This window comes from Xenopus laevis, chromosome 1L (assembly GCF_017654675.1).
Source record: "Xenopus laevis strain J_2021 chromosome 1L, Xenopus_laevis_v10.1, whole genome shotgun sequence".
Taxonomy (NCBI): domain Eukaryota; kingdom Metazoa; phylum Chordata; class Amphibia; order Anura; family Pipidae; genus Xenopus; species Xenopus laevis.
The window spans coordinates 118,564,441-118,583,010 of NC_054371.1; the positions used below are offsets into that span (position 1 = coordinate 118,564,441).

Sequence of the window (18,570 nt, forward strand, 5' to 3'; positions counted from 1 at the left end):
TGTGGATATATGTTTAGTTGGGAGGCCTATTTATCAAATTTGAATTGATGAATTTTTGAGTTGGAAAAAAGTCAAAAACTCAACAAACTCAAATGTGAGCTTATTTATGACATAACTGGAATTGAAAACTTGATTGACTATAAATGTGGGGGAAAAAAGCTTGATTGCAGCAAATTCACATTCTCCTTCGATGAGTCGATGAGCAAATTTAAAAAATCCCTTCCATTTTGTTGCCCCACTGACTTCTTCATGAATTTGTCAGCTTTTAGATGTTGGAAATCCCGACCCCCACATCACTACTCTGCATCATGAAGTGACTATGAATGCTGGATGTCTGATTGTCTTAGGTGTATTTTGTACACTATATATTAAATGTAGTTGTGAGCAATGCTATCTTCAGGGATATACATATTTTTACTATTTTCCACTATGCCTGTATTACACTAGTCTTGGTTATAGCGTGTGATGTCTAAATAAAACCATATATAGATTTGGATGGCTCCACAGTCAGGTTTTTATTGCATGTCAAGAGCAAACAGTGGTGCAGTTTAGATCTGATATCACACATATATCCCATTCACATATGATGGTGGTATGCAAATTGGTTGGAAATGCAGTTAAGAAATGCAATTTCTTACTATGTTCCATTTACAGGTGCCCCTTCCAAAATACATAAAAAGGACCACATCAAAGTGCCGATGCAGTCCTTGCATAACAGATTTTTAAAAGCTGTTTTATATATATATATATATGGATGATTTCTGTCCACATATCTTTCAGGGAGGACATTGGGTAGGCTCCATACATCTCAGATAAGCTTTTGACATTATCTGAAGGGGCCAAATTGGCAGCTTCAATCTGCGTCCGTATGGCTAGCTTTACTCTATTCACTCACATTTATCTTCATACATTGACCAATTTTTACAACCATTAGTGATCTACTTGTCACTATCTCTTCAGGACACCAGTTTGGTTCTTCAGGTCTTACGGACATGCTTGCAGGCAGTATTGGAAACAGACATTTTTGTAGTGTCTTTGTTCCCCATTTCAGAGGTATTGGAGCAGTTAATTTATCTTAGCTATGTAATGATCACGCCAAAAGGCATCAGCAATTGATTCTGGATAGAATAGCCTGTATTCATAATTATTTATCTGTTATATTCTGATGGTTTGAACTTTAGTCAGAAGGTTGGCCTGGAACTGGGAAGCATATTTGCTTGATTCTTTTGACAAGCTAAATACTTGATTTGGGGAACAGAAATGTATATTTTAAAAGCGATTGAAAGGTGGTTTCTAGCCTTGATACATAGATGATATACTCTTGATTTGAAAAGGTCAAAAGAGTGATTTCAGATCTGATATAGATGTTAAATTCTGATGAATTTAATTTTCCACATTTCGTCAATCATTTCCTCTCTCCACTCTATGGCAAGTAGAATACTCAGAGCATGCATCCACATCACAGAGTGTATTATAGGCCATATGGACAATTTTTGTCAACATGGCCAATTTCATATGACTGTAAGTATATAGAGTATAAGAGCATGATTGTTAAAAAATTGTAGGCATTTTACAGAAAGGAGTGATAGGTAGCAGTTACTTAGATCTAGGAATTAGAGAAGCAATTGAGATTCATGTAATTTGTAACACAGTTATTATGCAATGTCAAGTAAATGGATACACAATGGAGGTTTGTTACAACAGACCCAATTCTGTCATTGGTCCTACCAGGAACCCCAATTGGTTTATTTTAAAGCAACAACACTTAAAAGCCTTGTTGCCTTAGGTTTGAAATTGAATACTGCCTAAGAAAAGTAACAGTTAGATGTAATAATTGTAATTCATGCAAGTCATGACCATTGCTTATATAGACATGCAAATCAAGGCAAAATCATCAAATATAGAATTTCCAGTGTTATATCTGACAAATCTTACCTGTTCGATAAGTTCATCCTCGTGGAGAAGAAAAACCTTAGAGATGTTGTACTGCTCTTCCAAAGCTAGTGCAAAGTGCTCAATGCTATTGATTGAAAGCTTCTCTTTCAGGGTCAAGATGATATCCTAAATATATATATAAATATTTTATTGACAAGTTTATGGTAATATAATAATGAATAAAATTATAATTATAACAATATAATATTATTTTATCCCTTCTCCTTTTATATTTTAAGTGCTTTTGGGTAGGGACTCTTTATCTCTTGTATCCGTTATTAGTTGCTTTGTATGTAATTCTGTATGTTTAGTGTATACACCCATCTATTGTACTGTAGAATATGTTGTCACTATATATACATGGTATTAATAAAATAATAATTTAATATTATTTTATATTGTAAATAAAATAATTATAATGAAAATAATGAATAGATAAATTATATAATGTGACAACGAATTTGGTTTTGCCATTTCTCTTACAACCTGTTCTAGACAAATTATTTCTTCTTTGAATATTACTCAAAATGTATTTGTTATATAATTATAAACAACACTAGTTTAGAACATAAGTATTGAAGAGTTGAATGCAATAACTATACCTTTACTGTTGTTTTTTTCTCAAATTTAAATGCCTTTGTTTGCCCATTCTCTAAATAAACCTTGAGTACATTGGGCATGAAGAGAAGAGAGTTGCCCTGTAACAGAAACACATAAATGTTACATCCAGTAAAATACAACAGGAAGAATGGATGATTTTTGTTCCATTGCTCCAGTCTGTGAAATCCTTGGGGAAGAAGATAAGCAATTACACAGATTAGAGCTGCATCAGAAAACGAGGTAGCAGAGAATCAATTTTACTCCATAATTCAGCTTAGTTCAACGGCAAGCCGATCAAAATAAAAGCAGGCATCAATTTTCTTCAGAGAGATAAAGATAAGTCAGTCTGTATCTACAGACATGTGGCTGTGGAAATGTGATTACGAGATCCTGAGTGACACTGTACAAAGAACAAAATAAGAAAAATATTTCATATACAGCTACATCTAAATTAATATGTATGAAATAATCAGCAAACAATAGCCAGATACTTTAATAAGTGGTGCCATGTTTGCCCAAGTATAGTAACACATAACAACCAATGTTTATTTTCACAGCTGATCAGTAAATGCTACCTGCTGAATAGTATTATGGGTTTCTAGAGATTGACAGATTTGCACCATTTTTTTGGATTATCTATCAAATATAAACTCAATGGGCAATGTTTGTCCTACTTCAATAAGCAATTTCTTATTTGCTCAGATGTTTCCTTTCTTTAGTCTGACTTCTCAAGACATTCAAAATAACAACAGCTCCTATAGGTTGATATACAAAATGTTATATTACTCAGGACTGAATAATATAATATGTATTCTCTATAACAATGCAGGATGAATATAGCTGCCTTAAATAAGCATGTGGGGCAGCACAAATGAGTCAGTAGTCTTTTAGTTCAGCTGAATATTATTGCTATGCATGCTCATTTCAAACAGAAGCTGTAGTGTGAGTAGGTTTAATGGGGTATTAACAAACTTTCAATATTTCTGCAGTGTCATATACAGGACCCTAACATCTAGGGAAATTGACTTATTGCTTTTTAAATTGCTCAGAGCTAAAGGGGGCCAAAACACTAACTGGATTGTCTGTGTTGAATGGATAGCAACCTGCTGCTTGTGGTCAGAGTGATCTTATTTCGAATGTAAAGGGCCAAATTGGCAATCTTCCAACTGATATCTGATCTCTTATATATTTCTTGATCATGCCAGATTCTTAACTCTTCAAGACACCAACCTGGGTGTGACCATTTACAATTACTTCCTCTGCAAACCTCACTTTCACAGGATTGCTTCTCAGCCTTGCTCGTTTCTCCGCTGTAAGAAAGGATGATTTGGGGCTCTATAAGACAGAATAATAGCCATGTTCACAAACAGTGCAAAATAGTCTCTTATCTTGAGGCTTCTCTGACTATACCTTACTTTCAAAAGTGAAAGTGTCTCCAAATAGTTTTCAAATAGTACATTACAGAATTTGGAACTGGTCCATGGGTATTTTATGACCATGGTGCATTCGTTCTCCAGTCAAGACTTTGTTTGGACCATGCAGAGGTTATTACTTTAATGTGTCTTTTATGCACTTTATAGAATGTTTAGCTTTGGTTAGACTTGATTTGCTTCATGCTAAGATAAGCATATATAAAAACACAAACTGCACGATTTGTCTCCTATATAAAATGAATTGTTCAATGTTAAAAATAAAAATTGGGTAAATAAATAGCCTGTGCAAAATTAAAAATGTTTTCAATATAGTTAGTTAGACAAAAATGTAATCTATAAAAACTGGAGTAAGCGGATTTCTGATATAATAGCCAGAACCTAACTTGTGGCATTGTAGCTCTCTGATTAGTTACCAGGCAGTAACTAATCAGTGACTTTAGGGGAGGCCATATTGGCCATAATCATTTGCTTTTGAAACTGACATACATGCTGAGGATGAATAGCAAATTCACTGACTAACTGAGAGTTAGAGAGATGTAAAGCAGAAAGTTGGGTTCTGGCTATTACAGTATACATCATTTCACTCCAGCCTTTATAGATTACATTTTTTTCTGTAACGAACTATATTAGAAAATTTTATATTCTGCACAGTCTATATGTTTATCTGGTTTTTATTTTTACACTGAAAACCCTCTCTGCTGTAAAGATGGTGAATTAGACTGGGGAATCGGCGGGATACTTATTTCAAACTCATTTTCTCTTAGCCTACATTGCCACTTTCTTGGGGTGGCTATCCACAATATTACTTTTCATCTTCTGAAACTTACCTTTTGTGTATGCAATACCATTACAAGAAACTAAAGGGAAGCAGTCTAAAAAGGATAGTTTGCAAATTAAATATTTCATAGTGTTTTTTAGAGAAATGTGTGTATAATGACTTTTGAAGAGTGTGTGTGTGTGCCTTTCTCCATCCATTTCTCTCTCAGACCCAAAAAGTATTCATATTTACCGAGGTATTTCGAAGAACAGTCATGGTAATAGAGTCCACAGATTCCCTGTAAAATTAAATATAGATGCCATCAAATTGCTACATTATGCAAATATACAATAACAATATCTATGCTTCAATAAGTCTCTGTATAACAGATTTGTTTTTCACCTGCTATGGGTTTCGGATATTTTCATTCGGCTGCAGAATGCAGACACAGCATTTGCCATGATAGAACAACAACATTCTCATTTCAATTATTGTTTCTTGGATAAGCTAGAAAGATTATTGCCAGTGTCACATGTATTCAGGAATAGCATATTAAAATACTTTCAGTTAATTATAAATGAAGTAAAAAAATGCCGGAGAAAATGCTTCCACCCTATTAACCATTTTACTAGGACTGATTTTGGAGTGTTATGCTCTGGGCATCATGTGTGAATTAAGGGGAGCTAAATTTTGGAGGAGAAAATCGTTCGCCAAAGGTAATAAAAAAAATAAAAAAAAGGCAACAGAATGGGCAGTTTTAATGAATTGCAACCCAAAAAAATAAAAGCATTGTGACATGTTTAAGGCTGGTTCCCTTTTTTAACTTGAAGTAGATTAGAAGTGGGTAATATTGCATTAGTTGACTGGTTATTAGTATCAAGTTTTATTATGCTTGTTATTCCACATAAAATCCAATTGCATCTACAAAGCTATTACTCTGGTAATAGACACATTAGTATTAGTATATTAGTGTATTTCCTCAACTGATAAGTAACGGTGATTTTACAAATAGAGTGGCACAAGTTTATAGTATTTGATTGTGCTCTTTCCCTAAATCAAAACTATAATTTGCTCATCCCTTCTTTGCTTTTTCCTGAAGCTTTAAAATTCATGAATACCACATTTATTAAAAGCAATTTTAATAAAAAATGACAAGGTTTTTTAGAGTAAAGGTCCCCATAGACGCAAAGATTTTTCTTTGGTTATTATCGTGAAGTTAGTGGGAATCGAATGATCGTACTTCTTACTATTTTTCGTCTGACATCTGTCAGGTTAAGAAATTGTCACAGAGAAATCTATCGATGTTTGCAGGGCCAAGCAGGCAGCCACCCTCAGTTTTCCTGGCTTCAACTAGACAACATCGCTTGAAATGGTCTTTTTAGTTGATGGACAAATCATACATTTAAACGATCATTTCAAAATAATCTTGGTCTCACGATGACAAAAAGATCTTTTAAAAATCTTTACATCTATGGCCAGCTTTAGTCAATTCAAGGTCTACCGTCTTGGAAATTGATTGAATTATTGCTTTAATTCCTTCTATGAAACTTTGCAATTAAATGTTGAGCACCTAGAATAAGGAATGAGCACCCCAACACACTTCTAATGCGGGCGCATGTCATATAGGAACAGGAGACACAGCCATTTTTTTTGTAGTTTGCTCATGACGCAGCAAATGTGAAAGAGAAAATAAATAAATCTGCGCCCAGTCTCCATTCTTATAAATAGAAAAATAGAAAAAATACATGTATTACCTGACAATATTTGCCGCTTGCTCAGCAGGCATATTTTCCACATTTTCACCATTTATCCTGAGTATTTGATCACCTGGTAAAATTTTTCCTTCAGCTGGACTGCCTGCAGGATGTAAACAGTTGCATACATTATATAATTGAACAAAGAGAGGGAAGGGTTAAATAAACTGGTTTTTTTTTAACTATGCACAGCGCCTTTGTCAAATTGCCACAGGTACAATTATTTTCAAGTCAGTGACTAGTGCCTAGGAAATAACACTGCCTGTGTTTGGCAACATCTGTGCTCCTGCCCCCTACCTGTCCCATAATTTTTTGTGGCAGACAAACTTTAAGAAGCCGCATACTATTTGAGGTCCAATGGAGCCCAGTCCTTACCATTTACCCTATGGCAGGCAGTAAGCACAGGGCTGGCTTGTGCCCCCTTTTTTCAACCAGACCAAGGGAAGTATTGATCTGAAAAAAAAGATTTTGTTCCTATTCTTTCCTATTGACTCTTATTTTTATTCCATGGTCATTTCCTTTTCAACCTTCTACATTTTCTCTTCTGCTATTCTCTTTTTTTCCTACCACTTTCTGCCCTGTATTCTTTTCTCAAACTCATTTTGCCTTTTCTGTATTGTACTCTACACTTTTATGTGCTTCCCATTTTTCTGCTGTTGTTCACTCTTCCCTCCCCTTACTTTTTGACCACCTCTACCCTTTACTTTGTTCTTATGCTCTTCATTTTGGTGTTTTGTTTTTGTTGGATTATTCCCTTTGATGCTCCCTAGTGATAGTTTGCTGGAAAGCAGAGATTATCAGCACTAAGACCAGTGCAAAAAATTGGTGGAAAAAACACAGATGTAAGTCTGTTACCACTCACGAATGCAGTGTTGCCAAACACAGGAAGTGCTGTATTCATGCTGTATTCAGAGGAGCAAAGGTCAGGTCTATGCACTCCATTTTGGACCACAAAGATTTGTTTCTATGTGCTCTAAAAGCATATCAGGGTGCAAACTGAAGAAACATGGCAAATTATGTCTTTCCCACTATTGCGTCCTACTATTTGCCAACTACATTGGCAGTAATGTAAATAGAGGGGGTGGGTCCTGGCGCGGGAGGAGCAGCTGGGCCCCCGCCCCCCCTCCGTACACCCGGAATTCATCCAGAGTCAGTGGCGCGTGAGCTGCCGGGGGGCCCTGGGGGGTGCGGGCCCTGGCCCGATTGCACCCCCCTGCTCCCCTGAGAGTTACGCCACTGTACATTGGCCACTGTGCCTTTTGCATGCCTTTTCTTCCAACACAAAGCCAGATTGAAGCAGCCCTTGACACTTCTCTCACTGCAAAGTGACTGTGACTATTTTTGGATTCTGTGAGAATGAGGTTCATATGGGTTACTCCTCATTCCTATATTTATCAAAGAGTGAAGTTAGAGATTGCCACAGTCCACAGTGACATTCCGCCACTCTCCATTCATTTCTATGGGATTTTTAAAAGAGTTTATCAATGGGTGAAAGTGAAAGTTCACGCCTTTTTGAAAAACCCATAGAAATGAATGGAGAGTGGCGGGATTTCAGTTTTGAGGACTGTGGCTAACTTCCCTCTTTGAAAAATATACCCCCAAATCTTTAAAAATAGCTTCAGTCATTATAAATATAGGCCATAATGTCTATAAACAAGTACGTCATGTCAATGGTTTTTGCATCATGAATTGTCCTCTCAGGAACTTCTTGGAATCCTGCTATTATTTTCTGAGCCCCATATAAATATGGGGTCCTACATTTAGTCAGGAGACCTTTTAAAATATGACTGGAAGTCCTTTATGTATGTATGTAGGTATGTCAATGGCTAGTGTCCAGTGATAGATATATATAGTGTAACTGTTTCCATTACTTAAAGATATTTTTGCAGATTTTTTTTTTCAGTTATCGCTATAGTACTATTAAGGCATACATTAATGCTGGTTGTTTACAAGCTGCCCATTTTTCCTTGTTATAAGAATGTAAAAGGCTAATACAATGTTCTCCAGAGTTTTTTAATGTTGCATTTCCGCTATGTAACCCAGACACTTTTATCTACCACAATGAGAAATCTATTGATAAGTCAATAAATGGAGAAAGTAAAATATCCTAATGTAAATAGTTAGGTTAATATGGTTCTCTTACCTGTAGTGACAGCTGTGACGGTAAGGGGAGGGTTTCGAGATATGTCAAAGCCATAATTGCCGAGAAGCAGATCTTTCTCTATCACTACAGTAATCTTTAAGGAGCAGGAGGATTGATTGCGTATTGCAATTGGGCTATCCCCTGTAGAGTTCCTGCTGCTTTTCAGAAAAAAAACAAAAACAAAGAAACAGCATGGAAAAATCTTATAAACAGCAGAAGGTAGGAGCAAATTAATTGTTTAAGCAAGTCTTCAAAATATCATATATAACATATGCAATATATGTTTCCATGAAGGCAATGGAATTGTTGTTTTCAATAAATAAAAGAAGACTGATTTACTAAAATACATGGAAAATTGCACCAGTGCAGTTGCCAGTTTCTCTTGTTCCATAATTTTTTCTGCATACCTTAATTCTGCTAAAAATCATTTATAAAATAAATACATCTAATAAGATTGCTTTGCCTACACTAAGGGGCACATTTACAAAGCTCGAGTGAAGGATTCGAATTAAAAAAACTTCGAATTTCGAAGGTTTTTTTTGGCTACTTCGACCATCGAATGGGCTAGTTCGACCTTCGACTACTACTTCGACTTCGAATCGAACGATTCGAACTAAAAATCGTTCGACTATTCGACCATTCGATAATCGAAGTACTGTCTCTTTAAGAAAAACTTCGACCCCCTAGTTCGGCAGCTAAAAGCTACCGAACTCAATGTTAGCCTATGGGGAAGGTCCCCATAGGCTTGCCTGCGTTTTTTTGATCGAAGGATATTCCTTCGATCGTTGGATTAAAATCCTTCGAATCGTTCGATTCAAAGGATTTAATCGTTCGATCGAACGAATAATCCTTCGATCGTTCGATCGCAGGATTTGCGCTAAATCGTTCGACTTCGATATTCGAAGTCGAACGATTTTAGTTCCTGGTCGAATATCGAGGGTTAATTAACCCTCGATATTCGACCCTTAGTAAATCTGCCCCTAAGGATTAATAATGTCTTAGGAACGAGTACAAGCTAATGTTTTATTATTACAGACAAAAAGGAAATCATGTTTAAAAATTATTTGATTAAAATGGAGTCAATTGGTGATGGCCATCCTGTTATTCTGAGCTTTCTGGGTAACGGGTTTCAGTGTAACAAATCCTACACCTGTACACCTAGATTGAAATGTAGGACGCATCATTATTAAGACACATCATTATTTAAATTGGTATGCCAATGTGTTGATCGAGATTAAGGCATTCAATATTTCTTGTAAATTTTAAAATTGAGGAAAAATATGAATAGAAAGTTTTTCTGTGGTAAACTTTAATCTCACAGTTTGATAAATCTGACCTTTACTGTCAATGTCACTGGTCACACTTAGTGCCCCCTTATGTTTTCTGCACCTAAGTTTCCAGGTTGAAAAACAACAACAATATTCATACTTATCCACTTGCTTTATCCACTTGTGGGAGAGACTTTTATTCCTCTCTTAGTATGGGTTCGTTGAAAATTGCTTTGCAGAAAGGCAAAACAGCACAACTATAACTTATGAAAGCTACACAATGTTAAAGGTGGCTGTATATCACATATAATACACAAAAGCCATGAATATCTTGTAAATTATATCCTTATAAACGGTGAGTAGTGATGTCATCAGTTATAAACGGTGAGTAGTGATGTAATTTCTGTCACATGACTCACTAAAATTTGTGTATTATAATTAATAAAGTACCCCCAGTTGTAAAATATGAGGATATTAGAAGTTACCTCGGAGTTCCATGACCTGTATAAAAACACTCGGCCTTCGCCCTCGTGTTTTTATATGGTCATGAAACTCCTCGGTAACTAATAATATCCTTATATTTTACAAGAGGGGGTACTTTATTCACTATATTATTTATATGTGGGACTCCTTTTGCAAATGCAACTTCATAACACACAGGTAGTGTGACATTAACACTGGACAGGTGCAGACGTACCTTCTATTGTACCCAAAGAATAATGTGATGTCATTATACTTCTTGCATCTCATTGCCATCAGAGAAATGCATCATTCAGCACCGGACGTTCATTTAGAAACACACATACGATGCAAGAAACTGTTTTCCATTTTGTAAGTTACTGTAAGTGAAAGCCTCACCCCTAGGACACTTTCTTTTCTTTTTACATTGAACTTTCATCAATCCTGGCACATCTCTGTTCCTCAAAGATCAGAGAACTGGCTGCCTCGTATTCAGTTAAAGCATTATAAAAGTGATCAAAGCTAAAGCAAAGCAGCTCTATCTGAGGGTAAGTAACAAGAAAAGAAGCACAATTCAGCATGTTTCCATAATGTCCAAATAATTCAGATTAACTTCACCGGTATAGCTGAGAAATGGAAAATTTTACAAATATTGTTTATGGAGACCACTACGATATGATTCCTCTCTAGGGTTACTATAATGAATTTTGTGGCCCCATATATTCAGCAGGCCACCCGTGACTACATAAACTTTCTATAATTATATATTTTATATATATATATATATATATATATATATATATATATATATATATATATATACATATATATATATATATATATATATATATATATATATATATATATATATATATATATATATATACACAAAAGCTATGAATATCTTGTAAATTATATCCTTATAAACGGTGAGTTCTGATGTCATCAGTTATAAACAGTGAGTTCTGATGTCATTTCTGTCACATGACTCACTGAAATTTGTCTATTATAATAAATAAAGTACCCCCAGTTGCAAAATATGAGAATATTAGAAGTTACCTCGGAGTTTCATGATCTGTATAAAAACACTCAGCCTTCGGCCGTGTGTTTTAATATGGTCATGAAACTCTTCTGTAACTTATAATATCCTTATATTTTACAAGAGGGGGTACTTTATTCACTATATAATCAGGGGCACTGCTGCCATGTTGTGAGTCGAGAAACCCACCAGCAAGTTAACAGAGCGGCAAAAAGCTGCTCCTAGTAACTTTAAGAGCTGAAATCCAATTTCTAAATCAAAAATGTGGCTCTGCTAGTGCAGAAAGCGCATTTGTGCTCTCCACACTAGCATTGCGGCTCCCCTTTGGCCCGCTCCAGTGCTCTGAAAAGTAAGCACTAGGTGCAAGGGAGACGGCCTTTCTGATGCCACCTCCCACAGGACCCACAGAACGCCCTTGGCTATAATATTATTATAATATGTAAAATGTCAGTTGAGTTTTAATGCCAGAGTGGAAATAAAAGCTGTTACATGCTCAAAGGATATCTCTGAATTTTACTCTATGCCACCATTGCAAGGAGATCCCTAGGCAGTTGGGGTTGTTTAGCAAGCACCTGGTACCTGCAAAAAGGTTTCCTATCCAAGTCTAGCACTACTCTAGTACTGTCTTTGTTGTGAACCATTGCAACGAGAAACCGGGTTATGCACAGTCCCTTGGTGCCTATACTGAATGTATAAATACGGCCCTGCCCCCCCGTCAAAGAATGCCCTAGGTATTCCTCTGAATTGCAGGAATTATTGGGAGTTGTTCCTGTAACAATGTATTATTTAACACATTAAGGGGCACATTTACTTAGCTCGAGTGAAGGAATAGAATAAAAAATACTTCGAATTTCGAAGTATTTTTTTGGCTACTTTGACCATCGAATTGGCTACTTCGACCTTCCCCATAGGCTTTCCTAGCTTTTTTTGATCAAAGGAAAATCGTTCAAACGATGGATTAAAATCCTTAGAAACGTTGGTTTCGAAGGATTTAATCATTCGATCAAACAATTTTACCTTCGATCGTACGAACTAAGGAAATGCGGTAATTTCCTCGACTTCGATATACGAAGTCAACCGATTTTACTTCGACGGTCGAATATCGAGGGTTAATTAACCCTCGATATTCGACCCATAGTAAATGTGCCCCTAAAACATGGGCTTAATTTAGGGTCAGGTTTCATGTCACACTATGTGACCTGACTGAATCCAGACTCCTGGACTATTTATAACCCACCCTAATTCAATGGGGCAAATTCACTAACTTGCAGAAATTCACCAGCGACGGCTTCGCTCACATCAGCCAGGCGAAAATTTGTAGCGTTAATTTGGCAAGCAAACCGAAGTTGCGCTAGCGTTGGCTAATTTGCATATGGCGGGAAGTTACATTTCTATGGATGTATATGTTGCAGCAAATACATTACACTACGCAAGCCCAGGGAACCTTAATAAAAGGAAATAGAGTTGTTATATTGCCCTACACACAAGCCCAGTGTATAGTTTATGTGCCATATGTTAGGAAATGTAGGGGGGAAGCCGGGTACCCTAAAAAATATCACGATCTTTTGCAGCCTATCACCCTGAAAAACTGAAAAGTCGCCAGCGTTTTTTGGGACTTAGAAGAATTTTCAAATTTTTTTGATCGGCTGGTGTTAGAGTGCGAGTAAGTGCTAGAGTCTATCTCCTTCACTAGCGAATTTACGCCAGTGCCCGTTACTAAATCGGCAAAGTCCCGAAATGACGTCATGCTGGCGAATTTTTGCCAGCGTTAGTCACTTCACCCTTTAGTTAATTTGCCCCATTGTATTATATGTACAATCTCTATCTACTGTATCTGTAACTTCCTAAATTATTGCCCATGAATACCTTTCACTGATCTAAAAGTATATATGCTGTGCCTTTCTAGCTTTCATCTGTATTTTGCCTGACGAAGGAGCCTTGGTGCTCCGAAAGCTTGCAATGTATTTTTATTGTTAGCCAATATAGGTATCACTTCTACAATACTTTTTGTATTTGTTTTTTTTTTTTATTTGTTAATTTTACTACTGGCTAAAACGGTACCACCGTTTTTGTTTTGCATCTATGCTTTTATAATTCCATTTTCATCTATTTCAGTCTAGCTGTTCCCATAGACATACAACCTTCTCCCAGCACACAACTGTGAAAAGGGGTAGTTTATAAAGGTGGTTATTTTGAGTTTCACCACGATTTTACACTTTGTTACACATTTAGTACACAGCTATAAAAATACATATGCACATGTAGCATGGAGTTTATGTTGTGAGGAGCAGAATAATATAATTTTATTTTTATACAAAGCTTCATAAATATGCCACTAAGGGTCAGATTTAGCAAAAATCTAGTTTGCCATTTTTTCAGATTCAAGAAAAAAAGTCTTAAAAACTGTGAATACAAATTTATATGCATGAGTGTACAATTTCCCACCAAAAAGAACTGAAATATAACAAACGACACTAAAAATAGAAAAACTGTATTAGAATTAGTAAAATATGGCTCATTACCATTTAATGCTAACCACAATAAAATTATTTTACTTACATTAATATGTAAAAACAATGTAAGCCCAATAGAGTTCTCAGTGTAAACAGTTTGCCAGCATACAGGGGGCACCTTCGATAGTGCCATGACCAGCTGCTTTCCTTTCTAATAACAAAGGGCATTTAAATAAGCAGCTTATTCTAAGCTTACCATGATGTGTTATCTCTTGATCGTCGTAGCCATCTTACTACCATCTGTTCTATGCGATGTCCTTTTCTGGTCTGGAGTATGTTTGTTTCTAGATCTTCCATTTACCTAATGATATTTGGATACAAAAATCGAATGTCATTTTCATTGTATCCGACATATATATTCACTGCTTTTAGCTCACAGATGTTGTACAGTATATTCAAGCACTACTTCAGATATATATATATATATATATATATATATATATACAGTATATATATATATATATATATATATATACTACACACTTTCACTCAACAAGTATTTTTTGTTGTTTTATGTTGTTGTTTAAAAGTCTGATAATAATGCTTAAAAATTATTTATTAAGCTAAAAATTTTAACTACCCCTGTGCTGAATTAAATGTTCATCACACAAAACATTTAGGAATATATCTATCAAGCTGTGTAAAAAGTGGAGCGAAACATTACTGGTGATGTTGCTCATAGCAAGCAATGAGATCTTTGCTTTTGTTTTCTGTTGTAATCTAATTGCTGATTGGTTGCTCTGTGAAACATGCTTTACTCCACTTTTTACATGATAAATATACCCCTTAGAGTTATAAACTGCATGATAATGCCTGCGCAATATCCACCAGGTTTGAGTTATCAATACATTTCTAACTGTATTTATAACTATATTACATACCTTAGATCCCATATATGACTGTATTTATAACTCTATTGTACCGCTTACAGTCCATACACTGGCCAAAACTAGTGCTTACTGCACCAACCAGGTTATATAGGGGATGGTTCGCATCTCTATAAAAATTTGCTGCATGGCAGAAACCAGTAGGTAACACATGCTCTTGTGCACTCATTCCTTCCTGCCTTCCCTTCCGAATTGAGTGCTGCTATGCATATTAATGAATGGGAACCCCACAGCTAGCAGACCAGGCAGTAGCTCCAGGCTTATTTCAGTGCCCTGTTTCAATCAACGCAGTTCACTTGTGCTGAAAGAATAGGATGCACACATTACTTGCATGCCAAATACCGGAAATGACCCTGATAGCCTTAGAAAATATGCACAATTGATTTAATTTTGGTTAATTGCTTACAATTGCAGTAAGTGCACCGTCCCTTTAAAACCACAATGACGCTTGAATTCTGGGAAATAAAAGCTGTATTGTGGGAAAAAAAACATGGCAGTTTAAATTGTACTTTGCTCACTGCACTTGCGGATGTGCCTTCTAGGTTTTATTTTATTTAAGTCTTCTTTATCGGTGTTGAAGATCAATAATTTTTTTGTAACCTTCCCTTTAATGAAGCATTTTGGCAGTGTTTTTTATTTTTAAATGAACTGGATGACTACATCAGTAGAGGGACAGTCAAAATGTAAGTCTTGTAGGGGCTAAAATTATTACGGTAATGCCTTTTCCGCATGTTAACCAAATACACAGACTGAGGTTAAAAGTGGGCTCTTACAACTGGATAGACTCCTTTTTAAGGAGACATTTTGTGTAAAAATAAGAATGTACCAGTGTGTTATACTCATTTAGATATAGAAGAATTGTGCTTAATATAGTAGTGTTTCAGGCTGATTTATTGAATATTTCTGCAAAAACCCTAATAATCCCTCCCTTCTCTTTCACTTCCTGCTCCCTGAATTCCCAGGCTGTGCAGGGGAGCCAGCCGCTCTCAGCTCACTGCACTGTATGACAGGAACCAATCAGCAGCTAGCAGAACCTGATAGGGAACTGAAGCCTGTCTGTGCTTATGTGACTGCAGGGCTGTGATTGGCTGTCCCCCTCCTACTGTGTTTCTGGCAGGGACCGTTAAGACACTCGCACCCCTCATTTGAAACACAGACAAAGACCAGAGAACATCTATAGGGAGCTCCAATAAAGGGGATATTTTTAAAGATAATATTAATTTTTAGCACCATGTAAAAGCAACACCATATATTACACATAATTGCCTACAAAATTAGGTCTTTTTTTATTTTATTTATCCAATATGTCTCCTTTAAAAGCATATTAACTAACATTTTCTACTGGTCATATTAAATCATGCTGAATGTCTTAATAGTTTTTAGATTATTATAGTTTATAGTATTTAATACATGTGCTGGGTCAAATGATCCAAATGAGCAAAGATTTTGGGGGTGATGTTCTGTATCATTCTGAATGCATAACTACACATAAAACATCAGCCCACTTAATGCATTCACATTTCTAACAGACTTATAATATTGAAAGCCTCCAATGATTAGATATGACTTGTATAAGGGCAAACCAACAGCCATTGATTAAAACTGGGCAGAGACCTATTATTCAGGTAGGAAACTCCAATTGGAAAGATCCTTATCCTATCACTAAGCTGCATGGAAATGCCAAACACATGAGAAACACTTGTCTTTAAGATCCCTAACGATATCCCTAAAAACCATGCTGCATAAACTGATAAATCTAGGAGGCATTTACTGTATATAATTGTATATTCTCATTGGTTATGAAGTATTTTTAGATTTTTTTTTCTTTGTGCTATAATAAGTTTGACCCTTTAGATTTTCAGTTGGACAACATATACTGTATTCCCCTGTAATACAGACTTTGAAATAATTTCCCATATACTTATCTTAATTTATTTCTATGAATTGCTCATCTAACTATTTATAGGTTCAACTGTAAATGAAAGCCTGATCATAAGTTTACATTTCTAGTATTGTATTAGCTATGTCACATTTATTAAACATTATGAAGCAATTACTTAATTGCTTAAAGGAAAACTATACCCCCAAAATGAATACTTAAGCAACGGATAGTTTATATCAAATTGAATGACATTAAAGAATCTTACCAAACTGGAATATATATTTACATAAATATTGCCCTTTTACATCTCTTGCCTTGAACCACCATTTCGTGACTCTATCTGTGCTGCCTCAGAGATCACCTGACCAGAAATACTACAACACTAACTGTAACAGGAAGAAGTGAGGAAGCAAAAGACACAACTCTGTCTGTTAATTGGCTCATGTGACCTTACATGTGGTTTGTATGTGTACACAGTGAATCTTACGATCTCAGGGGGCGGCCCTTATTTTTTAAAATGGCAATTTTCTATTTATGATTACCCAATGGCACATACTACTAAAAAAGTATATTATTATGATAATGGTTCATTTACATGAAGCAGGGTTTTACACATGAGCTGTTTTACTCAGTATCTTTTAATAGAGACCTACATTATTTGGGGGGTATAGTTTTCCTTTAAGGCTGCATCACGGTGGTACAATAATAATGGATGGTGTGTTACATTTATTTTCTGCTTTTCTTTTTTGCATTTTTAGACTTCTAATACTAGAATTTTGGATTAACTGAGAGCCAGCAACACTAGGGTTACTCAGTGAAGTCAGTTCATAGAAAGTGCGTAGACATTAAGGTTGTTGACACTTTGACCTTCAAAGAAAGCTGCAGAGCTGAAAGCATGTTAGTAACAGTGTGAAAATGTCTGGATCAGCTAATATCTCAGGAACCACTAAAAAAAAAACCAAACAATTTATGTCAGTTGCAAAAGTGCTCTGTGTAACTTAACATGAATATATTGTGGGGAGTTTAGATCTACTCTAAAGTTCTTTGATACAGTTACAGTTTGATACAGTAAAGTGACAAGAATACATCACCTGGAGGGCATTCCACATCTCACTGTGATCACTGTCAAGAACCACCTTTGCTGTCTGAAGGGAAAATCTCTTGTCCTTTCTATGTGATAAATAATCCCCCTCTTTGTCTATAAGGTTGTCTAATATGCATGCGCCTTTTCTCCAGAGAAATGACCCCAACCTGTCTGTCTGTCTTTCCTCATGGTTTAAAGGACATGTAAACCCCTCTTCAAAAAAATCTGTGAACAGCCTCACTAAGTTCAGTTGTTCAAAGGTTAATAGTAAGGCTGCAGCATCCGCTTAATCACTTAGGATTCCTTCTCCTCCTCTAACCCACTCCCCCTCTCCCTTGGGAATTTACTTTGGCTGTTGGCTGCAGGGCATGCCCACTTCCAAGCTAAGGCAGTGAATCTTCTCAGCTCAGAATTCTAAACATGCCGATTCCAGTATAGCCACCAATAAAGAGATGTCATTGCTTGTTCCCATGGAGACTCTGTACTGTTTGGGTTGGGGATATGTGCCAAACTTGTGTACATGGTAGTTAAATTTAGGGTTTACATGTCCCTTCCTTTTGCCAGTTTAGTGCATATCTTCTGCACCCAGCTCATTAATATCATTCTGAAGAATTGTGGCCCAATACTGCATTGCATACTTAAAAAATGAAAAATGATCCTTCCATCGCTTAAATTGATGCCCAAATCACACAAGACGGCACTTTATTTGCTTTATTACCAAAGCCTACAGTTAAATAGTTATCCACAGAAATTCCCAAATCATTCTCTATTAAGGATGCCCCAACTCACTGCCATTTAATGTATAACTTGCAATTA

General features: G+C 36.0%; 1 protein-coding gene across 3 annotated transcripts in view; it reads right to left on the reverse strand.

The window, feature by feature from the left end:
• frmpd1.L (FERM and PDZ domain containing 1 L homeolog) overlaps positions 1-18,570 on the reverse strand; it is an 81,230-nt gene that overhangs the window by 14,394 nt on the left and 48,266 nt on the right. The window contains exons 2-8 of one of the 3 annotated variants that reach the window (XM_018256490.2): positions 14,098-14,202; positions 8,623-8,777; positions 6,480-6,582; positions 4,978-5,023; positions 3,766-3,870; positions 2,538-2,633; positions 1,936-2,061 (exon numbers count right to left, since the gene is read on the reverse strand). In XM_018256490.2, coding sequence (XP_018111979.1) covers positions 1,936-2,061; positions 2,538-2,633; positions 3,766-3,870; positions 4,978-5,023; positions 6,480-6,582; positions 8,623-8,777; positions 14,098-14,198 — 732 coding nt within the window. In that variant the 5' untranslated portion in view covers positions 14,199-14,202. Of the gene's footprint in view, positions 1-1,935; positions 2,062-2,537; positions 2,634-3,765; positions 3,871-4,977; positions 5,024-6,479; positions 6,583-8,622; positions 8,781-14,097; positions 14,203-18,570 lie in introns of those variants that run through there. The other 2 variants (XM_018256482.2, XM_041562636.1) reach the window with 2 other exon arrangements.